Below are 27,305 nucleotides of genomic sequence, written 5' to 3'. Positions count from 1 at the left end.
CTTGACTTGACCAATGAAAAAATTCCGCTTACGTACCTGTTATAGAATCTAAATAAGAGGTCAAAGACTATACTAACCTATAGTAACAAAAGTTAGCAAAAGTCCTAAAAGGGTTAACCAGCGCCGAAGTAAAGTTGTCTTGTAAGATATCACTTAGTCTTCTATTAATCCTCTTTAACAATATTTATTCTGATACCATAATATTCTCGACAACTAATTGACATTTGCCAGTTCATAGTTGAGAGCAAACCCATAACCACTCGCTTCTTTTAAATCCCTATTTTTAGCTTTATTCCCTTTCAATGTGTAAAGTCATTCGCATACCCTCATTTCGTATGTTGACAAACAACCATGCCATTTGTTTCTCTAAACCTATTCGAACCATAATGTTTGTCTCTCTGACAAGTATTGTGTAGCTAGGTTTGAACATTTATTTAGGTATTATGAGCTAAACACGTATGGTATAAACAATCCGTAATTTTGAACTTTATGTTTTAGTGGAATGAGATCAGATAATATTTATTCGAACACAAAAACGATATATCTACACATAAATGAATTTGCTAAGCTTCAAAGCTGATCTTCTTAGTTTTCCGTACAATTTAAAGCATACAGCATTCACACTGTTTTCATAATAAAATAATACTCATTAGAAACTACTGTAGTTTAATTACATATAATAATACCAACAAAAATAGTTTTGCAAAACAACTTTATTACCGTTATTTACATATGACAAAATATGTGTTTTTAATCCCGAGGAAACATCTCTTCGAAATTTGTAGTGTTGAAAATATTTTGAACTAAGTTCTGAATTAACTTTCCAGTTTCTTTGTCAATTGCTGGACTCATAAATTCACATAGTACAAGGAAGTTATCATTCATAAACTTGTTCAGTGTATTTCCTGAAACGAAAGAAGAAAGGTTGAAAATGCACAAGTTAAAATCACATATGAATAACAAGTTTTAAAAAGTTAGAATGTTGTTAAGCTTGCTGTTTAAATACTTTTTTTTTTTTTAACTTCGAGTTACGAAGGGAGAGAAGAATGTATAGTGATGTTGAAAGATTCAAACTTGAGATTTCAACGAATTTTAACATTATATGGCATCTAAATTATGAACAAGTGTGTTATGGAAGTATGTCCGCCATTTGTTCAGATGTATGAATACTCATTTTGAGGCCATATCACTTAATGTAACCACATTAATGTTTAAAGTTTCTTTTAAATTTTCAACATGCTCTGATCGAAATTTTCTCCCTATCCCTAGAAGCAATTAACTGAAGGATGAAATAAATGCAATTTTCTTGAAAACGATACTAGTAATTTTTTTTCCATAGTGTATAAGCCAATAGTTCGTTAACACACTATAATATGGTATCAATCTGTTATTTCACATGTTACTCTCAACCCTACAATGGGGTCTAAGACGTTCCTCATATTAAAATCCGCAAGATGTAGTTCCTTGTGTGCGTGTTTAATAATAGTTTGCACGTGTGTTTCGGTCAAATTTCTCAAAATCTGCTAACGGCATTTTTGCTCATATTCAGTAAAATATAGTAGTTATTTTCCTTGGAGATATTCAGATGTAAAAGAATGTTGGGTGTGTTCTCCAAGTTCGAGTTACGCCAGTAGTGAAGTCCTGTGATCGAGAAAATATGAACTGAAGATTTGACCGTTTCATAAATTGTATGTTGCCCATTCAATGCACAAGAGAATCAAGTCCACATTTGTTTTGTCATTTTTGACATTTTTCGTCTTAAAAATATTGGCTTGAACGTCCTTTCTGGTATTAAAGGATTGTTGTCCAGATATTGTAAATAACTTTAATATTGCGCAAAAGAATGTTATCGTTTCATGTAAAAGTTTTATGTCTCTTCTCGCACAACTCTGGCAATCTGACTTGATTTCCTTGTGCTCTGAACACCGCATATGCCTAAGCAGTGTTTCTTCAACTTTATTCAATCTGTTTACTCCTATGTATACAAGTCTCGAAAGTGCACTTTTCAAATGTATCGTGACCAAATGTTTAAAGCATCGTTCCAATAAGTTTCCTAGTTAGTTGTTTTGAATTTTCATCTAATGCCAAAATACATGGGTCTTTACCGCAATGATTACCTTGATATTTTATGGAAATAAGTCCTTATCAAATCTACAATATGACTCAATTCATTGTATAAACGACACAAAAAGGGTGGTGTATTAATTGTGAATATTCAGATAATTCTTTCTGATATTAGATTTAATACCTGTATTATCCACTCTACTATCGCTTGGATAACATACTTATAAATTTATTTGTAAAGTTCCTTCTAAAACAAATAGTTCTGTGTAATTCTAGTACAGTATATTCGGAAGATGATACAATAATGAGAATAAAATTCAATTTTTATGGGCCACCTCGTTCATAGTGTTCAAGACCCATCTTTCGTTTTGAATGAAAATTGCTGTTATTTACAAGTAATAGTTGGAGGTCCGTCATGGCTATGTCGATAGCAAGCGCACCTTTGGTATGGGAGACTTCGTTTCAGTTTCTGGCGAGATCTCCTGTGGCTCGGATCCGAGGTTAAGATGAGGTCTACGTTCCACACTGCTAAATGGGGCACTAAACTTAAATCCAATACAAGAAAGATTTATTATTTCTAAATTTGAGAACGAGGTTGCGATATTATATTGTCAAGTCTTTTCTGGATAATGGTTTCTAATAGTATAGTCGATAACCATAAAAACGGACATGCAATATTGAAAAAATAACGAATCATGTATTTGACTTTAGAACGTGGGTAAACTGCAGAATGACTGGAAGTTTGATTTTCATGCAACGTTTCAAAGGTAGTCTACAAATGTGAATTATGAACAACGTTAACAAATGTAGTACCATTTTGAAGTTCGTAGAACGTAGCTTAGATCTTCGACAAAACTGCAAGATAACTATATAACTATTGCTTTTAATTTGCCAATAATATATCGATATTACCAAGCATCAATGTCAGCTTCAGTTCATTAATTTAACGTCTAAATAATATACAACCTATTTCTAATCAAATTTGGAAGGTGAATATACTATCTCTCTCTCTCTCTTACACACACACACACTATATATATATACTGTATATATATGGAAGCAAAACATAAATACCAGTAAACATTTACCCGGAATGGAGTGGTTTCAGAATTACAGGCTGCCGAAATCGTTAGAAAATGAACCTTGGAGGTGCATATCTCGAAAACTACTAGGCATTGAGCTCAGATGGCATGTTATCGTCTTAATCTTGTGAACTGCTGTATCAAAAATGCATGATTTAGATTCTTTAAACAGCGGCACAAGGGATTTCCCCACACTAAGCGAGAGTTGCCCGGATGTTTCGTTAAAATAGGTACGTCGTATCGTACAATATCCGTGACGTATGGAACGACGTGCCAGGAAGCTACAGAAAGTCATTGTCAAAACTACTATATGAAGGGTTTTCGGTATGTTGTGTGTGGTTTCATAATTACAGAAGGGAATGTTTGTAGTTGACACAATGAAAATAAAGAAAATTTTAAATTTAATATTTCACGATCATATCAAATGGGTTAAAGAAGAGAGAAGTTTATGATATTTAATGATTTTGATGTGATGAAACATGACAGCAGGAATATTCGTTTCGGGTAGGTCTACGGAAATTCCGATGTTTCTCTAAATGTAGTGTAATTTTAAGAATGATTTTGCAAATTTTAATATAATTTATTCTCGCGTTGAATTTAGGCCCGCCCCGAAATGAAATTCTGTATATGTACCTGCGTGGGTACAACTCAAGTGATTATGTCTCAACAAGGTTCAAAAGAATATGTTAAGCAGGTAGACATCTCGAAAAGCGTGCATAAATGAACTTTCTAAACGGATGACGGATAAGACAAATGAAATCGCGGTGACAGGTGGCCCATAAAAAATCACGACATGGGCAGACTACTTGAAAGTGAGTCTCTGCGCACCATCGTGTGCGCACCACCACTGAGTGTTCGGCATATTCTTGCAGAACGTCTAGAATAATGAATCTTTAGAGATCTAGGAAAAAACATTTTTAGGGAATAATACCAAGTTTTGGGTGATAATGTGGTCTATAGTGACCATATTGTCAGTCTTATTCATTAGGTTGAAGTAGTTAACTTTCTATTAGCTTTTCCGTATCTTAAAGGTTTTTTTCTGTATTATGATACCATTATTGACCTTGCGTTGGTGTTTCTTTTGTATATATATTTTATGTACCCTATGGCTATCTAAGACTTCATTCACATCGAGACTTTCACATTTTCTGTACCTGTTACCACGCTTCTCATGCAACACTCCCTGTTTGTGCTCTCGGCACGGCCACAATACTTTTATGTCTTCTTTCCTTTCTAAAAAATTAAGCAATTTTCCACTCCTTAGAATACGCAATTTAATTAGATTGAAACGATAAAACCCATAAAGCCCAAGTGATAACTGTGCCCAAAATCTCATTTCAAATGATTCATTTTCTCTTTTCCCCTGACGATAAGACTGACAACTTTGAAGTGATTTGCATGTACTGAGAAAAAAAAAGAAAAAAAATGAAATTGTTTCTTCTTCTTTCGTTAAAAGCGGACTTTCGGAAAACACTGTGATCTAATTCCCGGAAACGTTCGCCCACTTGTTTTGAATAAGAAGTTTGTATTCCAAGTCTCGTGTGTCTAGTCTTCGACCAAGCCTCATGTCTGGGATTTCGAGATACGGCACCATCTTATTACATGTATAAGAATTGCAATCCTTCGCGTTTTGTTAATCTCTTCTAAAAAAAAATAAATAAAAAACTCATCAGAAGACTACTTATCGTAAGCTGTGTGTAACATTGGGTTTGTACAGTACTATTTGTTCTCAACGGATACGTAGTTTGGTTAAAAGATTTACCATTACTGTTACAAATTTCTTTCGAAGCGCTCAGCATATAGCAACGAAATCTATTTACTATATATTTGACACACTATTATGGATATCTCATGCAAGAAGTCGATTTTGCTAAATTTCGAGACTGCGAAAAAATTTTAAAGAAAAAGTTATTTAGGAACATTTGTGTTAAAGTTTACGAAACTCCAGTGAAATCAAACTTGTTTCAACAAATATTTTGAAACAAGACAAAAGTTAAATATGCACTAGAACGTTTCACATAAATAATCTCTAGTCTTTCTATGACGAACGGTCATTTAGTTAGTTCCTCATTTATTAATAATAATGTTATTTCTGCAGAACTAATAGTCTTTTATGTTACAAGCTTTTTAGAAGATATTTGCACCAAGCAAATCTGTTATGATCGAAAAGGAAAATTGCTTCGTATGCACTACTCTTAAAGGAGTAGCAAAAAAAAAAAAAAAAAAAAAAAAAAAAAAAAGATAAAGTTTATATCCACTGGCCATATAACATCTCCAGATACGAATTAATATTCTCTTCAATCGTCTAATTACTTTAACTCATAAGATAGTCATTCCCGACTAGAGGCTGTATGACGTCCTAGTGCTGATTCCTTAATAGTGTAAATCACTTTACTACGTAGGGAACAACAAGCAGGCTGAAAACTTGGTGTTGATAAAAACCAATGGAAAGAGAAAGAAATATATCAATGCCATAGTACATGATTTTATGGATACACTTCTCGTCAAGTCATGACTACTCTTGAACTACCAATACTTCTATATTTAATTTATCTACACCGTCTCTTTCCCCTTCTTTACTGTACCGTTTGCTCTATCAGGTCGTGAAAGCGTAGGCCTACATTATACATTGGTCAGTTGGAGATGACTGCTCTAAGACTACTGTATTGTTGATTTTGAGTTTAACATCCGTTTCAGCACCGAGACTATATGAGACGTGGACCTACAGATTAACGTGGAATCCGAACCACATGAGCTTGCACAGGGAATCATACCCGGATCTCACACGCCAAAGGCACGTATGCTAACCGCTTAACCACGAAGGATCAACATGTTGTTTGATGTGGCTACAGAATTAATTGTCTAGTGATGACACAAAGACAGATTATTGTTTGAAAAGTTGTTAAAATACCCGTTCCTCGCACGGGAAGAATAGCCTGATGGAAAGCACTTGTACCTTTTCCCGACGCTGAACTTGGACTTAAATGGTGTCGGAAGTTCCATTGATCATCTCAGCGACTACGAAATTTATGGATTTGAAATTAATAGTTGTCGTTTCTGCTTTTATAAGTCACTCCCTTCTCACTCTCACTCATCACTACGCACGCTGATTGGACCTAATTTGAACTTAATCGGCACTGACAGGATTACTATTATAACATGCTACTCAGACAACTATGGATTGGACACCCGAATAGAGATAACGGACGAATTTGGGCTTAAAGATTTTAAGAATGGAACTATTCAATTTCAACAAGCTAGAAAACTATAGACAGAACGCTCATATTTGCCACTTTTGCTTATTTGTACACGCCATCTGCCTCCATACACCGTCTTAGTTGGGGGGCCGCGGTGGCTCAGTGGTAGAGCGTTCACCTCTGGTGCTTGGGCTCCCGGGTTCGATCCGAGCCCCCGTGAAGTGAACTTTACGGTGGACAAACACTGTGTGCGTGGGTTTTCTCGGGGCTCTCCCGTTTCCTCCCACTTTCTTCATTCCACCATTTCATTCATTACTCATCATCACCGTCTCATTTAGCCTAACCGGCATAATCGTGGGACGTAAAACTCAAAATTTCATTTTATTTCATTTCACCGTCTTAGTTGTCAAAAATTTGCAATGATGAAAAGCTATGGTCAGTATCAAAAACATGAAAATCGGCACAACGATACAAGATGAGTCCCATGTCATGTTTCGTATATAGATATTCAAGCTTTTTTGAGTCTAACGTGTAAAGCAAGCAGAAAACACATTGCAAATATTAGAATTAAGAATACTGTATCAATCTGAATCCCAAGAGTACGGGTAGTAGAAGAATTGATAGCTCCAAATGCTTAGTAAATATTCGGTCTCTTAGATATAGTTCTTTCCGCTAGTCTAGTATCTATGGGACATTCTTTGGTACACGTGGTCCTAGATTCTATTCGCAATGGCGAAGCATTGAATACAATACAGCGGGTTAGATCCTACCTTAAAATGTAAATCAACATTTCCTACAAATCAAGGTAAACTACAGGAAAACACAAGAATAATAAGACTCACATATTACTTGAAGCATCATATAATCTTTGGGGAAAGTTATTCACATTACTTTGCTTTCAAGAGTGCAACAGAAAATATTAGACGTAATTAGAGAAATATTCTTTGTTCTTGATCAATTGAAACGAATACTAAGTAAGGGATAATCGGTTTCGGAACGCGTAATGTAGAGCAATCTGCTACAGATTGAGTTCTGATTCTCATCCTAGATAGAAGTATATTACTTATCTTAATGTATTTTTTGTACATGATTACACAAAATTTATAGTACAAGACTTACCTAGAAGCTTGTTGCCGTTAAATAAGTTAGTGAATTCTGTGCTTCCTCCATGGACCTCAATATGATACTTGAAATTTTTCACTTTCATGTACGTAAGTCCTTCTTTTTCTGTTAGTTCTGTGTGAAACTTTGCGTAAATGTCTGAATTTACTGCATATATAAAAGTATTATTATTATTAACTAGCATATTTCCACAATTTTTACAACTATTCAAAGAACAAATTAATTGCATGCATTATTCAGTACATTTCTTAGATATGTTTTTCCTCTCTTAATTTTTTTTTTTTTTTAATATATAGTGCAGAGATTATTTTCCAGAACAATCATCACCTACAGTAACACGTCTCGGCTGCTGCCATCTAATTCCCTTCATTTTCACACTATACTACAATATACTAGGGCGAGTAAAAATTATCTACACTTTTGTCATAACTTTTCTTACATTGCGCACTTTGTCTTCTGTCCTCGCATATTTTATTGTTATACTGTTGTGGTAATGCTTTGAAAATGTGATCTTAATTCCTCCATTTTTCTTCCTTCTGTTGCAGATATATCATGGCTGCTCCATTAGAAGTTTGCACCAAAGAGGAACAATGAGCAGTGATCCGATTCCTCTGGTCGGAGGGGGTCAAAGGATCAGGCATTCGTCGCAGACTATCAGCGCAATATGGAAGAAGTGCACTATCATGTAAAATTGTGTTTTCGTTGCTCGAGAAGTTTAAAAGTGGTCGAACAAGTGTAATGCATGAAGAGGGAGAAGAACGGCCATCGACCTCCACTACAGATGACAACATTCAGCAAGCTCGAGAAATGGTTCTGGCGAATAGGAGAATTACTCACGACGAGGTAGCTGGATCCGACTTTCACTTATGCTCAAGAATGCTTTGCGTAGTCGCCGATTTGCCTCAGATTTAGACGTGCAAAATGTGGTGCAAAAGTGGCTTCATGACCAACCGAAAACCTTTTATTTCGAAGGAATACGTAAGCTCGTTGACCGTTTCGCCACGTTCATTGATAAGGAGGGAGATTACGTAGAAAAATGATGTGCATAGTATAACATTCATGTAAAAAAAAAAAAAAAAAAGAAACTGTAGAATGAAAAGTGTAGATAATTTTTGACTTACCCTCGTATAATAGTCGCGTTACCTTTGACATCAAGTAATTAAAATAGACATATCATAATTTTACTATAGATATAATGTAAAGTTTATACTGTAATTTTTGTGTGTAAAGATAAGACTTGTTATTTAATAAATCAAACCGATTTGAGAAATAAAAATGAAGTGGTTGAGGTTAAACTATAAGGCATAACTTTCGAGAGAATCATGGAAAACAAATTGTTATAGCATTCGAAACGATGGTGTTCGTTGTGACTTGGTCACAGGTAATACTTTTTATTCTGTCATCTGGTTGCAGTTAATAGTTTTTATTTTCTTGGAAAAGATTATATTTGTCTTGTTATGTATATATTTGACTTGTTATATACCAAATAAGAAACTTATAGTGTGACTTCTCCTAACAGTGACACATACACACTTCTAAGTCACAATTCTATTTGTAAGACTTTGATCTAAGAGTTAACCATGGATGGATATATTAAATGTTACAGAGTATTAACAGAAACAATAGAAATAAAATTAAGGAATAACATCTTCAGTATGAAGGAAGGCTTAAAAACGAGACCAATACATAAAATATTAATATAATTATAAAGTGAAGAAACACACACACACACGCACACACACACACACACACACACACACATATATATATATATATATATATATATATATATATATATATATATATATATATATATATATATATCGAGAGAGAGAGAGAGAGAGATTTGTTTCTAAAAATAGCCAGCGTGCCGGCACGCTAGACCTCAGATTCATAAAGGTTTAAATGTTGCATGACTTTCAGGGCAATAATAATAATAATAATAATAATAATAATAATAATAATAATAATAATAATAATAATAATAATAATAATAATAATATTAATAATAATAATAATGTTCAATAGGCTTTCTGCTTTATTTATCTCACGAATCCCATCCGCAACTTTATATGTCTCACGGCCATTGAACTTCAGCGACAAACACATTTGTTTTGTTGATATTATTTTGTTGCTCAGTGTTTTCAGAAAAAAAAAAAAATCTGGTCGGTTCGGAACCTTTACGGTTTACGTTACCTTGTGAAAAATGAATGGGAAGAGCAGACGCGATGACTTGCCCGCAAGTGAGAAACAGAAGAGCTTAAATATTTCTAGTCCATGAATACAATTAACTGACTTCAAGAAAGAACATAGATTCAACTTTTTCTCTAAAATGAAAAAAAAAAAAAAAAAAAAAAAAAAAGGAAAAACAATAAAGAACTCTGATTTTCAATAAAACTATATATTTACTATTTGGAATCCTCGAAGTTTCTTACCAACTCCTTTTTTGAAACAAAAAAAGAAATATTTCGTTATCACTAAAAGGTGCCGGTAGACTGTACCTTTGCGTACTGCCTGGAACAGAATTATACCTTAAACTATTTTACCTTTCATTTTGTTAGTCAATCAGCAAATTATATTGACATGCCTTAAATAAAGTGTTTCGCAATTTTCTCTCAGAATATTCCTAACTTGCCTTAACTATAACTTTTTCTTATCAGTAATAATGTGATTTAGAGGTTTAGTTTTACTTACGGGCCGTAGTGTTAGTAGTTCCATGACCTTGAATTGGTAAAACCATAAGTCTTCCATTGACGTCATATTCACCTTGGAAATTTGTTACGTCTACTGTAGAATTCATTTCAAAATACAAATTATCTAGGTCAACTCTGCAATATAAAAGAACATATTTTTTTTTTATTTATTAATTCTTGGTCTATTACAAGATAGATTTAGTATACCTATATGTCGGAGTATCTTCGGTAATAACAGTAATAGTGGTAATAATTTGGAAACCTAGTCCATTGCGTACTAAGTCTAAATGAGGCGGAACCAAGCATATTTATTCAGCACACTGTTTCCAAAGCAAGTTCAAAGACTATAAAGCTGTGGTTTTACCAAAATATTAAAATATATTTTAATATACGCTTTGCTTATTATTTGTAAACTTAACATGAACGAAAGTAGTAATGAATATAAGAGTACACAATGCATTACTGATATAATATCAGTAACAATTTGTACATGTTATAATGGGGTGGGGGGACACTGAACAATTTCATGGTAATTTACCTTATAAGCAAACGGTTCGCAACGAATCGTAAAAACTTTACATAGAATCGAAACCCCAATATGTTGTTCAACACTCGGTGCAAGCACTGCGCGATATCTGGTATAGAATGGATGCTACGTGCGTGGAAATGAACACATGTGTTTTGTTCAGAGTCACCCACGATCGAGAGGTAAAACGAAAGAAGGGGGATGACACTGAACATTAAAAAAACACTAAAAATATGCAGAAATACTAAACGTATATATTTTAGGGAAGAATAATCTGCATGAATGATCTGTCCAATAAGAACAAAGCAAGAGATTTACTAAAGTCAAAACAAAATCAATAATATATCTACTGTTTATTAAAACTCCTCGGGGAACGCATACCCCGTAGAACTAAGCAATGCTAACATGTGCTCACGCACTGGTTCTGCATCGTCCACAGATAAAAGTACATCGTCACCAGTGCTTACACAGACTATGCGGTACCAACGGCTGCATCCTGAACATTCGATCCAGTTACCTATTGCAGATAACCCAGGACAGAGAAATGAAAGCGCTTGCAGCATTACATCACGTAATTAACGAAATTTTTTTTCTTTCTCGGTGCATGTTACGAACACTGAATTTGAACAACCTTTGTCTGCCAAGACACGCTCTGATTTATTGGTGAAAGAAAGGTCAGTCTCTTCCACGTTGTAGATGTGTTCCGGAGAGTTGACCAAGCCAGTGCCAGTGCCTTCTATTATTTTGTTTATCAAAATATTCTGTGACAGCTTTCTTGTTGAAACCTTTTGCTCTTGCAAGAGATAGCTGTTTCAGGGTTCGTAATAATAATTCAGGGTTTCGTTTGAGAAACAATCGAAGCCAATCTTTTCCCGCCGATCGCGTCTCCCTGCTAAAAAAATGTTTCACTGCTTTCTTTTCAGCGTAGTCAAATGCGGCTTTTCTTACATTTTGCGTTGTTATAGGGAAAGTTTTTCGTGCCACCTTGAGCAACAAGTTTGCCATTTCGTCTTCTTCTTTCCCAAATACGGGCTGACCACCTTGTGACCTCCTACTGACAGATTTCAACAGCAAGTATAACGTGCCCTCGGGTATCTCGTATTTCTCGGCAGCCTGGCAGAGGGATAGTTTTTTTTTTTAATTTTCTCATAGGCTTGCGCCATTGTTTGCCCATTCCATCGTTCATATTTTGTGCCATTCTTTACTCTCTTGTAGTCTCTGGGCAGCTGTAATGAAACATGAAACCCTGATAAGGCACTGTATACAAATTGTACAGTAAAACATCATAAGAGCAATACAAAGCTGCGTTCAGTGTCACCCCATCAAATCTGTTCAGAGTAGCCCCACAACGCAGGTTATCGGTTAAGTGTTCGTCATTTTTCAGAGATGGCAGCACCAGTCAGCATGTAGCAGTCAGGCATGACTAAATCCCCGCCAAATTTCCATGCATCAACAACGTGGTTCTGTGCTGTCTCTCATAGAAATTACACACTATATACACAAGGTCGCAAACTACAGTATGGCTATTTTATTACTTGATCCTTACATTTGTGTTTGTCTCTTTCGCTTTCCTCTCCAAACCAAACGTGAGTTCCGCACGTCGCATGAATATTTAGCTCACCAAACAAACGTATTCAAATTCCACCCCTTTCTACCAAACTCAAGGTGGCGATTTTTAGAAACAAATGACAAACGTTAATATGTTCAGAGTCGCCCGCCGTTCATAGTTCCCCCTCCCCACTCTAGTTTGAATCAAAGGTCAAATTGCTTTAGTAATTATTAATCACCATACGAAAATTTTATTTTTTTATGTTTGCAACTACCGCCGCCTGCAGCCAAGTAGAAAAGTGAAATAATTAATAGACTTATAAAAACCTAAACCAAAATGCTTAAATGATACAGAATATATGCAAAATATTGTTTCAACACCTAGAAACTAGCTAATCGTGTGTTTATAACAAGCGATTTGCATATTACGATGAAGAAGCGTAAAATGAAATGAAATCTTTAAGTTTAACGTCCCACGGTTATGCCGGTTAAGCTAAAGAAGACGGTGATAATGAGAAATTAGTGAAATGGTGGATTGAAGAAAGTGGGAGGAAACGGGAGAACGCCGAGACAACCCACAACCACGATGTTTGTCCACCACAAAGTCCACACGGCTCGAGCTAGGATCGAAGCACTGACCCCAAGCACCGGAGGTGAATGGTCTACCACTTAGCCACCGCGTTTCCAATGAAGAAACGTAGTATACCATAACATATAATCGTAGAAGACGCAAATGACCAACTTCTACAGAATCAAATAACCATTTTTGTGATTGAACGACCACATAGTAGCAGCAAAGTTGTTCAGAGTGAAGTTATGCCACATGTCACTAACGCCGATTCATAGCACATGGAACGCAGAAGAACGCCCACTCTATCTGAACTTCAGTCATCCTGATTCCGATAGCCAAATAACCGGATTGATTTAATAATTTAAAATAAATTTATTTCTTTGCAGAAAAGAGAATTTCATAAAATTCCAATTTAAACTAATGTTAAAATGTACACAGTTTCTACGTAAAATATAACCCGAGTTTCATACACTCATCAAACAGCCCAAATAAGAAACTTCTTTCTTATTTTTTCTTTTCTTGCATATAGTATACTCGAATTTATTTCATTTCAGCATGACTGGTGAGATGGATATGATTGTAAATACCTTATTTTCAACTATACCATCAAAGTGTTTGCGGTTGTTTAAATTTTAAATTTTCTTGACATGTACCAGATCTTCTCCGTACCCCGTCAGTACTTCAAAGAGGCCAAGTAATTTGTCCCCTGTGAATCTATTTTCCACGACATCTTCTGTTGATAGCTGCAAGAACATAACAGATAAATTGGAACGGATTAATTTTAACTGATTCTTTAAACCATTAACGTATGCTTTTATCTGGTGATTGAGATCTCGCATCATACGTTGTAGTGATCACTGATTCAGTCTCAGTGAACCAAATGACACGCTGTGCTTTTTTTTGACTGACTTCACCATCGCAATTCAAGGACAACACCATGACACTAAAAGTTTTAGCAAAAGTCAAACGGAAGTGAAACTTGATGATGCAACAACTTCACCTTTCTAGGAACAAGTTTCACGAGTTTCTGAACAGCATGGGAAATGAAAAATACGTTAGTCTAACATACAGGAAAAATGCCACACACTTAGAGTCCCCTAATTATTTTATAAGGACCATGAATTTTTAAATATAGTAAGATTAATCTTTTTCGAAATATGTTATGTGTATCTGTTTATTAAACAATATTTTAGAACAAACGTTTAGAGATATTTTAACCAATTTCGAAAAAAAATAGAGATTGTCAGTTTCACTTGGATGTAAGTATGTATATAGGTATTCACGGTAAGTATGTATATATGTGTGTAAGTATGTTGGGGATTATATTTAGAACTGTTGGTGATATGTCAATATTGGTTTTATTAAGTGAATAAGGTAGATTTAAAGTATGAAATATTTAAACATTTTAGTAATTAATTAACAACTTATTTAAAATACGGAAATAATTCCTGCAATTCTGGCGATGAACATTTATTGTGCAATACGTGAGTACAAGATAACCAGGAAAGTAAAATGGATTGTTTACAATTAAGGTGCTAAGAAAATGTCTATAGACAGCTTTCTCAACTGCAAATTTAGCCTGTTGAGTACCAAGAGTATATGATACGGAACCAATGAGACGGACAATGAGATGATGAAGGTAGGTGGTGATATCAATACTGCTAACACGCCGATTTTCTTTGACTTTTTGTCAGAATGAGCTATCATTCATTTTGTATGAAATTAGTCACCCGCTACGAGAAGCATCTTGAACATCAAAGATGGACAAGTTAAACAAACTTAAAATAAAATCAACTTACTTCAACTAAAAGGCAAAAAGAAAAAAAAATACACTAAGCTAATACACTTTAAAAAAGTGCACTTAAAAGCAGAAAATGAATTTTAATAATTCAACAGACTTCCGAAAGCACTAGAAACTAGAAAACAATATTAATACAGCGCTTGAAAATACAAAATAATTTGTTACTATTATCTGAGCCAAACATATTAATGATTCAAAATTGCAGTAGAAATAATTTTGTATTAGGAATTAAGTTGCTCTTCTTTGCAGTTAATATTTTATTATAGATAATAATAACAAATTTTGTCTCATTTTCATCGTTTTAAAATTAATATTTTAAATTACACATCATGATAGTGTAGGCATCGGGGCTTAAAAGTTAAGTTCTAAGCCCTGATTGTTACAAATCATGTAACGATTTGGCGTCCGATATTTTTGAATATATACCCAACACTGATCACAAAATTGCAAGAAAAAATACCGCACTGAAGGGAAGCGGGAGGAGGGTAGAGCCGACATTTTTGCCGTTTCTATTATTCACTATATCTCTGTAACCATTAGAGCTAAACCACCCAAATTTATTTTATTTTGTTTATCTAATATTCTCCTACAATTTAACAGTAGTACATGTTTGTGCTAAATATAATGGTTTTGTTGTTATTTTCATTTTCCCTCAGTATTGGTTGCGCGTGACGTTACTTTATAATCCATAAATTCTTTACAAGATCGAATTCGGAAAAATGTTTTCTCTAGAAGTATTTTGTCATTTTATGCTTTTCTTTCAAAAAACGTATATTTATATTAGCGTAGGACTAATACTGCCTGAGTTATAAGCAAATTTATTCTGTTTAGTGCGAAACTGGTAACGGCGCTGCCCAGGAGTTACCTTCCCACAAGGGATAGATATAGCAGCTGATGATATTATATATATATATATATATATATATATATATATATATATATATATATATAATCTTGTCTGTCTACAAGAAATATAATACTGATGATTAAGTCTGTCTATGATCTAATTAAAAATATCCATTTTTAATACTAATTGAGACACTTTTTCCAAAAATAACTTTTGTCAAAACAAAATTTATCTGAAGAATGAAAGGAAAGCTTTCTCTAGCACACACAAGAAGACATCTGCGAAGCTGTTTCTTTATACGTGTCTCTGATACCTTCTAAAGCACATAAACATGCAGCTTTTTATTAATGTTTTTAAATAAAAAAAAAAGTTTTTGCAAGGGCTGTTTTTGCAATAAGACCTTTCATTTATGCACTGTAATGATAGTGAACGAAATAGAACAGGAACCAAGTGTCAAAACTGCCTTCAAGGAAGAATCACGAACAATTTGCTATCCACTTTATATATATATTACCACCTTCCCTTCTTAATACTTACTGTGACGCAAAGGGGCGCGGTGGCTCAGTGGTAGAGCGTTCACCTCTGGTGCTTGGGGTCCCGGGTTCGATCATAGCCCCCGCCAAGTGAACTTTGTGGTGGACAAACACCGTGCTCGTGGGTTTTCTCGGGGTTCTCCCGTTTCCTCCCACTTTCTTCATTCCACCATTTCACTCATCTCTCATAATCACCGTCTCCTTTAGCCTAACCGGCATAAACGTGGGACGTAAAACTTAAAGATTTCTTACTTACTGTGACGCATTAAGAAGAAAGCATAAAATATGCCTAGTGATCAGTTTTAAAAATGTCAAATCTTATTTACAGAAGCAGCACTTGCTTATTATTATGTACAGCTGCTATATTACAATAAATCTACAAGAAGAAACGTAATACAAGGAAACCATATGTTTAAGAAATCTCTACACAAGGGAAAGAATTATTTGATTTCTAGAATTAGTCCTCGATAATGCTATGCCACTCTTATTAGAAAAACATGAACAAATTTGTGATGTCTTTAAGGCATCATTCAGTCTTCTTCATAACTCTGTTCATTAACTGATATTGAATGTTTATACTCGCTCGGACAACTACACGTTGAAGTGCAGAAGAAACCGCGATTCTTACATTTGCATTTCAAACTTACACTCTCAGGTTTCTGACAACTACAAATGGTAATCTCTAAACAAGAATTGGGAATGTCTTCGAATGTTTTCAAAATTGGCTTCAGAATTTGGTCCTTCAAGTACCATCCGGAGTCTTCTGGCCTTGGTAGATCAATCTCACACTTATCAGCGTTTTCCAAGTTGCTGCTTGGTAATGGTGTCTCTTTATGTGCTGTTTCAGAGCATCACTAGTTGTAAGTAATCTCTCCAGGCTGTACTTTCCTAAAAGAAGGGACCTAGCTTCATCACTTGTCTTCACATCTTATGCTACTTTTTTTCATACCGTTACAGTAAGTACTAAAACGGTAAGGTGGTATGTAAAAAAGGTGGATGGTAATTGTTCATATCCCCTCTTTGAAGACAATTAGGAAGCTGTTTCATGCTCTATTTCGTTCAATACCATTGTAGTACATAAAGAAACAGCTTTGCAGAATATCTTCAAGTGTGTACTAGAGACAGCTCTCTTTTCATTCTTCAGAAAAAATATTTTGACAAGAGTTATCTTTAGAAAAAAGCGTCTCAATTAATATTAAAAATGGATATTCTTAATTAGATTATAGACAGACTTAATCATCAGGATTATATACTTGCAGACAGACAAGATTATATATATATATATATATATATATATATATATATATATATATATATATATATATATATATATATATATATATATATATATATATATATATATTAAATATCATCGGCTGCTATATCTACCGTTTGTGGAAATGTTACTCCTGAACCGCGGCGTGACCAGTTTCGTCCACAACAGAATAAAGTTGCTTATAACTCAGGCACTATTAGTCCTACACTAATATAGTTATACATTTTTTGAAAGAGCATAAAATGAAGAAAATTTTTCAGATGAAACATTTTTCCGAATTCGATCTTGTAAAGAATTTATGGCTGAAAAACTGACCTCACGCGCAACCAGTTCTCTCTGAAAATGAAATAACAACGGAAGCTTTATATTTAGCTCAAAAATGCACCACAGCTAAATTGTAGAAGACAATTACACAAACAAAATAAATAAATTAGGATGATCTAGCTCTAATGGTTTCGGAGATATAGTGAATAATAGAAACGGCAAAAATTTTGGCTCATCTCTCCTCCCGTTTCCCTCCAGTGAGGTGTTTTTTCTTGCATCTGGCATTTTTGTGATGAGTGATGATTATATAATTAAAAAAATATCGGTTGCCAAATTGTTACATGATTTGCACTTAAACTTGAAGAGGAGAGCACTTTTGTCAAGTTGATGTCTAGAGTATAACCTTTTTTTAAAAAAAAATAATTTCACAAATTATCCCGATTTCTACATATCCAGACGAAGACCAAAACTCATTAATATGGACAACTAGAGTCTCATCTCATATATATTCACATTTAAGTAACTAGTGAGTTGGAAGATGACGACTAATAACGTCAGACTAGATTTAAACACAGTCTATTCAGAACTTTCATTTCTAGACTTTAAAACTATGCTATGCCTAAACGTTGGTAGTCTTTTAGAACGGATATGTCTGAGAGCGTCTGTCTGTCCGTCGGTCTGTTTATCGGAGGTATCACAACAAAAGCTGTTAGATATATCGAGAAGCTTTGTTATTTATTTATTACTTACTTTTGTGGAATCCGTTAAACGGAAAATAATAGAAAACAACAGTTTCCAGTTTAAATGTTGATCACTGTAGACCACAAGAATGAAACAGTCAGTTGCAAGAAGCTCGACTTATTATCTCAAGAGAACATACTGTACTATCATCATTCGCAACATTGCATCAAAACCAGAAAGTATTCCAATTTACTAATGTTCACCGACATCAACGGAGATTTCAAAAACGGAAACAACAATACAAATGTTCCTTTTACTTGTTGCTTTTTTTTTTTTTTTTTTTTTTTTTTTGCAATTCATTCAGTGTCACAAGAATAGGTCCACCTCATCAGTTAACAACCTATTGAACCGGAAGTGGTAGAATTCAACAATTTTCTGTTTCAATGTTGATCGCTGTAAGATAGAAACACTAATACATAGCGACAAGCTTCTTTGTTGGTAATCGATTCAGCATCTCAGGACAACATACTATCATCACCTATAGCATTCTAATAAGATAGGAAGTTGTAGCTATTTATTGGTACTTCTAATTTTCTTTTAATAGAGCATAAACGGTAAGATATATCCTAAAGCATTTTTATGAAATCAATTGTACACCTCTGAAAAATATTCCAACTTCTTAGTTAACCTTTTGTTCAAAATGGAAGTTGCAGAAATAAGTTTAAAGAATAGTAGCGAGGGAACAGAAACTGTAATAGATAGCGACTAGGAAGATTGCTTGGCATAGAGCAAAACTACTAAGATATATAAATTTTTTTTGCAATTTATTCAGTGTCCCAATTATAGAATGCATCATCTCGGTCAACCCTCTATTCAAAACAGAAGTGGTAGAATTCAACCGTTTTTGTTAGATGTCGAAATCCACAGAGCAAAAAATAGAGAAAAACGGTTTCCTGCATCGACCAGCGTCCCTGCAAAAAGTTATAATTCTTCCGTAAACACTGAATTCAGGCCGCAATTGATAGAATTCAACCATTTCCGATTCCAACATCGAACACCATATAAATAAAGTAGTAATTAATAGGACAAACAGTTTTCTTTTTTTATTAATAAATTTAGTGCTCAAGATAACATATACTCATCATCCGTAACATTTTATCAAAACCAAAATACTTAAAATTTATTAGAGTTCCCTTGTGGCTAAGCTGTTAGCGTACGCGCCTTTGGCGTGGGAGACCCGGGTTCGATTTCCGGCGGGAGTTCATAGGGTTCAGATTCCACGTTAACCAGTAGGTCCACGTCTCATATAGTCCCGCTGCTGAAAGGGACGCTAAACTAAAATCAACTCAACTCAATTTAAAATTTATTAGTACTTTCGATTCCAATAACATGTTTTGAATACGCATATATTGATTGAGAATATATAGATTATATTTTTATTTTACTATGTATACATACTTTTCATTGTTGCACAATTAACAATAATAATTCAGTTGTTAGAATACAGAAATGCACTTGACATTAAATTAACTAAATAACCTATCAAATACCTAAAAAATTTAAATATCCTAGGAACACCAAGGTATTTTTTGTTTACATGGAACATCAACGGGGGAAGGGGGGGGCTCTGAGGCCCACAGGATAAAGGTAATTATTAGGCACAGAAAATAATTTATCTTGTCTGATTTATGAGCTTGGGTTGTCTAAGACATCATATACTTTTATTGTCTTTTATTACTAGGTTTCTAAGTACAGTGTTGCCAATTGTGTGTGTGTAATTGTTTTAGTTACCATTTTTATTAATGTCAGTAACTATGACATATTTATTTTAGTTGTTTGCATAGAAAAACTATTAAACAGATCAATAATAACTTAGTAGAGAGTAGTATCCCAGACAACCCATACGTGTACGACACATGTGCACTATCCATACATAAGCCGTACATTTGCACATGAGCATTTGTGTGGATGATGAACACATACATAACCCGTACACGTGAATTTGCGTGGATGAAGCACATATGCATAACCCGTGTATGTGCACATGTCCCTTAACGTGGGTTATGCACACGTACATAACCAGTGACTAAGTCGTGCATGTGCACATGTGCATTTGCATGGATAAAGTACACATTTACATAACCCGTGCCTAAGCCGTTACATACACATGTGCATTTGCGTGGATGAAGCACAAGTACAGAACCCGTGCTTAAAGCCGCTATGTACACATGTGCATTTGCATGGATGAAGTACACATTTATGTAACCCGTGCTGTACCCGTTATATACACATGTGCATTTGTGAGGACGCAGTGCAGGCACGTAACCCGTGCTTAAGCCGTTATGTACACATGTGCATTTGCGTGGATGCAGCGCACGTACAGAACCCGTATTTAAGCCGCTATGTGCACATGTGCATTTGCATGGATGAAGCACACATTTATATAACCCGTGCTTAAGCCGTTGTGTACACATGTGCATTTGCATGGATGCAGCGCACGTACGTAACCCGTGCTTAAGCCGTTATGTGCACATATGCATTTGCATGGATGACGCATATATTTATATAAGCCGTGCTTAACCCGTTATGTACGCATGTGCATTTGCACGGATACAGCGCACGTAAGTAACCCGTGCTTAAGCCGTTATGTGCACATGTGCATTTGCATGGATGAATCACATATTTATATAACCCGTGCTGTAGCCGTTATTTACACATGTGCTTTTGCGTGGATGTAGCGCATGTACATAACCCATGCTTGAGCCGTGCATGTGCACATGTGCATTTGCGTGGATGAAGCACATTTAAATTACCGTTGCTTAAGCCCTTGTGTGCACATGGGTATTTGCAGAGCTATTACACGTGTATATAAGACGTCCATATTACCGTGCAAATGTATAATTTTACTTTCATTCTTTTACTCTCATTCTCATCAACAGAAAGTAACCTCCATTTTTGGTAGGTGTCGTTTTTCCTCCAGGCGGCGTTATAGAGATTTTTCGCCGAATAACAGCTGAATGATTGTAAAAACTCCATAACGTCCACTGAGCTAGGATACAATTTCAACAGGTGGCAGCATTGTACTGATGTAACTACAGTCAGACAGTTCATAGGTTTACAAAATTATTTTCGTGACCTATTACAGCAAAATATGTTGCGTTATTTGTTACTTGACAAACATGTCAAAGATACTACCTAGAGCTTTGCTTGTTGCAAATAATAAACTCCAAAACTAAACTTCTCACTGACAATTATTAGTTACTTGTTATATACTTTGAAGGTGAAGTCTTTGCAGTAATAGACGGTGTTACTGCGTAAGACACTAAATATATAAACTCCTTTTTTTCGTTGCATCTCGAATTTGCTTTTACATCACCTCTGTACTACGAGGAAATCACCTGTGCACTACATGTAAGTCATCTGGGTACTGCTTCAAATCACCTCTATCGTACATGTAAATCATCTGGGTACGGCGTGTAAATCACCTGTGTGTTACGTGTAAATCATCCCTGTCCTACATGTAAATCATCTGGGTACTGCGTGTAAATCACCTATGTGCTACGTGTAAATCACCTTTGTCCTACATGTAAATCACCTGAGTACTGCGTGTAAATCACCTGTGTGTTACGTGTAAATCATCTCTGTCCTACATGTAAATCACCTGGGTACTGCGTGTAAATCACCTGTGTGCTACGTGTAAATCACCACTGTCCTATATGTAAATCACCTGTGAACTACATGTAAATCAAATACGTGCTACTTGTAAATCACCTGCGCGGTAGGTGTAAATCACTTGTGCAGGACGTGTACGTGTGCATTGCACATGTTCTGTGCACGTGAAGATGTTGAATAGGACCTGGCATGTATATGTGCATCACATGTACAGGCGTGCATTTATATAGATGATGCACATGTTGCATCCGTGCAATTGCACATGTACTATACGGATACTGTACGTGCATTGTGCTGTCTGGGATGTGTATAAAGGCGGCTTCTAAAAGCATTTTGGCGCTGGTGCAGTAAAGTGAGATAGAATGGTTAAGAGTGAGGTATAGGCCTATTTCAGTATTAAAATAAATTCAGGATTAATCTTTTATAATTCCAACCCAGTTATCCTTGAAATGGCGAAATTCCTTCAAATTTTGTTTCTGCGCAAACATAGAGAGTATGAGGAACGTTCATTTGACACTATAGCGGATGTCACCAGAGAAGTAGTGTTGCCAACAAAATTTACATTTTTTCTAGTGGCACAACGTCAGGTTTTTGCACCTATGGAATGAACATATAAAACGTAAGCAAACTGCGACTTGTCTGTCAGTTTTGTAAACTAATACCACTACGACATCATGAACATTACAAGGGATTCATTGCAAGAAACGTATCACTGCTTCCACTTGTACCATTTGTACTATCAAATAAAATGTTCAAATCACTGTCTTTTTCATCAAAATTTGACAGGGTTATTTCCACCTTGCTATATTCGAACTCACTACCTTCTATGTTAGATTCATTTAGAAGTTTTTTAAGTTCTTTCTCAATTGAACTTTGGCGAAGAGCACTATTTGCAATTGTTCTAATGCTGCTGCAGATTCCCACATACAGTCACAGTCACACAATAACGAGCTGACAATTTCCTATGAAATATGCGTTTTTAGTCAGTGTTGTAGGCAAGAGGTGCAGCAGCATAGTTCTTTACAATCACTATTGAAACCTGATTATCTCTCTTTATATATATATATATATATATATATATATATATATATATATATATATATATATATATATATATGTGTGTGTGTGTGTGTGTGTGTGTGTGTGTTAGTGTAATATAAAGTTGCATATTCAGGTGTTAGCAAGTTTGAAGGAATAAACTAATAGAAAATAAAATATTTAGATGGTAAAAGTACTCAGAAAAATGTATATATTAATTTTTATAATATGCCGTTGGCAACACTGCAAAAGAATAATAGCTTAGAGCGCCCCTGCATGTTCTAATACCAAAATTGTTTCAAAGAAAAATAAAATAAATAGCCAAAACTAGAGATGGGCACGAGCAAGTTCGAGCGAGTTTTCATTGAAACTCGACTCGACTCGAAACAGACATCTTTGAACTCAACTCGAGAGCTCGGCTCGAAAATTTTCCTCCAACTCGACTCGAATTTGACTGTAGTTCCGAGTCGAGTCGAGCCAAAACGAGCCAAATGCTGTTCGTAGTTTCAAGTACTTTCTTGAAGTATCCTACATAGACAATATAATTATTTTCTATGATACTATTACTACTACTACTACTACTACTACTACTATATTATTATTATTATTGTTATTATTATTATTATTATTATTATTATTATTATTATTATTATTATTATTATTATTATTATTATTATTATTATTATAACAACACCGTGCAGAAACATGAAAGATAGGTGGTTTGTATCTGAGTACTAAAAACTAGTTGACTGCTGGCCTCGGAGGTCGTGAAGTCTAGGAGGCAAGGACATCGTTCACGAGGTTCTGGATTTGAGTTTCGGAGGAGCGAGTGTCCGGACTCGAGCCAAAAGTTAGAGGGCACCGGTCACACATGTTCAAAACTGCTTGATCCGGGTTTAGGGTTCTCAACGGCTTGGCTCACAGCTCATTAATTCCCTATCGAGCCTAGCCAACTGCTCACCCACCCAAACCGACATGAGCAGAAACAAACCGAGCTGATGGCTCCCCCCAACCGAGCCTGCTCGAGACGATGGTTCACATGAGCCGGGTCGGTGCCTAATCTCAACCAAGCCGGCTTGAGCTGTTCGCTCAGTTGAACCAAGCTCAGCCGGTTAACATCCCTACATGGGTTGAGCTTCTGGTTCTGCTCAAAACTTTATCCGTGCAGGTCTTAGCCTTGATGGTGACTACTACAGTATATATTTGTGTTAGTGCTAACGACATTTGAGGCTGTTTCGATTCAAAAATCTATTGTCGTCTTGTCGTCTCACCTCGTGAGCAACACTAAAAATATCCCACATTACTGCTTAAATTTCTCATAGCTTTCGCTTTTCAGTCTAATCAGGTAAAACTTTCAAAACGAGTTAAAACGAGCTAAAGGAGCTAGCCATTTTTCAAATTCGACTCGACTCGAAACTCGACATCAAAACAGGGACTCGGCTCGAAACTCGACTCGAGAAAATTACCTTTGACTCGACTCGAATTCGCTTCGAGTTTCGAATCGAGTCGAGTTTTAGCTCAACTCGTGCCCACCCCTAGCCAAAGCAGTTCCCCTAGCAATTATAACAGTTACCGTATACGTTGAATAGCTCCTTAGTACCACCAGGAGGGGGGCTCGCCTCTGAGGCCCACAGTACTTCATTTATTTATAAATAGAAAAAACGAAACACAATACCAATTCTTTTTTAAGCTTGACAATACCAATTCTTTTTTAGATTTTTATGCATTTAGAAATGTTAAAAAATGTAGGAAAAATAACTTGGGTTCCTCCGAGGCCTCCCCCCTTGGTGTTCCTAGTGTTAACAGACGTTTCAGGACCCATGCATAGGTAAGGATTCCAATTGTCCTTGTTTAGTCAGAAGACTCTTTTCATTTTGATCCTAGTCCCGACTTGTTTTCAAGTGAAGTTGGGATACCAAATGTCCCTATTTAGAAATAGTTAATAAATAAACTCCATTGTTCTGAATAATCATTTTTTCAGATAAAAACAACAATTAAAATTATATAAATTAATATGCTAACTAACGGCTGAGAGATATATAAAATTTGCTGTCATCTGTCTTTTCTCAATGTCTGATCAAGAGGACGTTAGGTCCTTGAAACTGTAACAAAAATCGTATAGTTATTAAATAATTCATTTTGTTCTGGCCAGAAATATGTTTTAAATGTTATTAGAAATAGTTAAATTATTTTTTTTCCTTTTTAAAAAAGTTAAATGACATACAGACTGTTATTTTGTTCTTTGAAGCGTATAAGGTACAATTTAGATATTCGTAAAAAGTCAAGAGAAGCGCCGTTGCTTGCGGATGTGTGGAAAGTGCGCTCCGATAAATCCCTCTAAAACCAGGGTCTACCGTGGTGCTGGACTTTGCCGCTTTCACGGATTACGGGTATGGGTAGTGGTGTTATTGTGTCAGAATTTCATGTTACTCTAGTCAACTCGATTATATTATTCTTATGAATTCAGTGTGGTTCTTGTAACTTCCAATCAGTAAATTTAACTTTATAATCAAAGAACGAAGAAAGGAAGATTCTTTTGAAAAGTAAAAACTTCTGACTAGTTAAAAAGGCAGAAACTGTGAGTGTCATGATCTTGCTAACTATCTGTGTGTGTGTGTGTGAAAGACCTGGACGAATAAAGACGTTGACGTTGGAGACACGTAAGTAGAACCTAATCCTGTTATCAGCACACTTTAACAGAATATAGTAAACATCGTAGTAAAAACACGTGCATGGTTTTAATAAAAAATCTCTTAAGGCGGAGATTAGGAAAATGACATTATAGTAGGTATAGTGTGACTATAAAATACGAACTGGTATCAATATTTGGTGAACTAATAACAACCAGTGACCAGACTCTTAGGATCCCTCCTAATAGTTTGAGAGTCTCCACTAGAAGACTAACATGAGTCAGTCGGACGAAAGAAGACCCAAGAGTAGTTTTGGTAGTTATGAAGAGATGATTATGGCCAACTTAAATCATTGCCTGCGAGCAGCAAACAAAAGAGAAGAAGTGTCAATCCCCCCCCCCCGAACCACACGAGAAGAAGATGAACAAGAACAAGAAAACTCAGGTGTTCAGAGTGAGGTTGACAGTTGCTCTACAGGTATGAGTAATTATCAAGAAGCACTTAAGTTTATTGATAATACACTCGACGTAAAAAAAAAAAAAAATAGGAAAGTAAAAATTGATGCAGTTAAAGAAGAACTAGCGAAATGGCTCTTCTATCAATCCAGGATGAAAGGAATCATTGATCATATTAAGAAAGAAAATCTAAAACTAAAGGACGAAAATGACGAACTTTAGACTAGTCATTGCTGAGGAAAAATAAGAAATCAACGTACTGTTTCGTGCACAACTGCTGATCCCAAAACAAAACCTTTTGCAGAAATAGTAAAAAAGCAAGAGACGGTAAGATCAAGAGCAATTAAAGAGGCAATGGCCAAACAAAAGTAGTCATATTTCTAAAAGGGAAGGAGAATGAGTCCATCAAAGATCTTCAAACCCAGCTTGTGAAGTCTTTTAATTCAATTAAGGAAAGAGTTAAAGTTGTTTCTGTCAAGCGGGTGGGTTGATCACTGATAGTCGAAAAAGAAAATGAAGAAGATATAGAAAAAATATCAAAAAATTAAAAGGTGAAGGAAGAATTCAAAATTGAAGAAAAGAGAAAGAAAACACCATTATATATAAGGTACCGGCAGAAGAGAAAGACGCAGATATTGTGTCCACAATTATTGAGCAAAACTTGGAAGATAACGATGTGTAATTGGCAAAGAAAGAAGAAAAGCTGAAATTCAAAACTGGACCAAAGAATGACACCAGCTGCCATTTGGTAATTGTAACACCCAATGAAATCTATAAGAAACTACTACACATAGGGTATATTATCTATACATACAAATAGGGTATATTATCTATACGAAGCCTAAACAATCAAAGATTTCGTTTGAAGTCCTAGATGCCTTCGTTGTCTTGATTTAGGACATACCCAAAGGTTCTGCAAGGATGACAAACCAACTTGTAAAATTTGTGGACAAAAATATCATGAACAAAATCATTGTTCGGGAAAAGGTAAACCCAAAGTTTGTATGCCTTACCAAAAAAGAAAGAAAATGTGTACGGCTTCCAACGAAAAGGAATGCCGAACATACAAAATGTTGTATGAAGTAGAAGTATCCCGAATTGGCTATGGATAAGTGTTAGTTAGAACTGATATTTAAACTACAAATTAAGATCATCTTAGAGAACAAGAGAAACAAAACAAGACACTGGAAATCTTAAAGAAAGCAAAATATCGATGAACACGTAGATTTACGTATCAATCTGTATGAATATAGTTTTGACAATATAGAACAATTTTTTAAAAACTGTATTGATTCAAACAATAGG

At 35.2% G+C, this 27,305-nt stretch overlaps 1 protein-coding gene across 1 annotated transcript in view; it reads right to left on the bottom strand.

Moving 5' to 3' along the window:
• Positions 1–725: 725 nt before the first annotated feature.
• Positions 726–27,305, bottom strand: part of LOC145691990 (protein takeout-like) — a 48,947-nt gene continuing 22,367 nt past the window's right edge. The window contains exons 3-5 of the mRNA XM_081767288.1: positions 10,160–10,293; positions 7,463–7,612; positions 726–905 (exon numbers count right to left, since the gene is read on the bottom strand). Of these exons, the coding sequence (XP_081623414.1) occupies positions 751–905; positions 7,463–7,612; positions 10,160–10,293 (439 nt within the window). The 3' untranslated portion in view covers positions 726–750. The remainder of the gene's footprint in view (positions 906–7,462; positions 7,613–10,159; positions 10,294–27,305) is intronic.

Source organism: Thermobia domestica, chromosome 8 (assembly GCF_964235325.1).
Source record: "Thermobia domestica chromosome 8, izTheDome1.hap1.1, whole genome shotgun sequence".
NCBI lineage: Eukaryota > Metazoa > Arthropoda > Insecta > Zygentoma > Lepismatidae > Thermobia > Thermobia domestica.
Note: the sequence above shows the minus strand (reverse complement) of the source record. Positions and strands in the feature narration are given on the sequence as shown.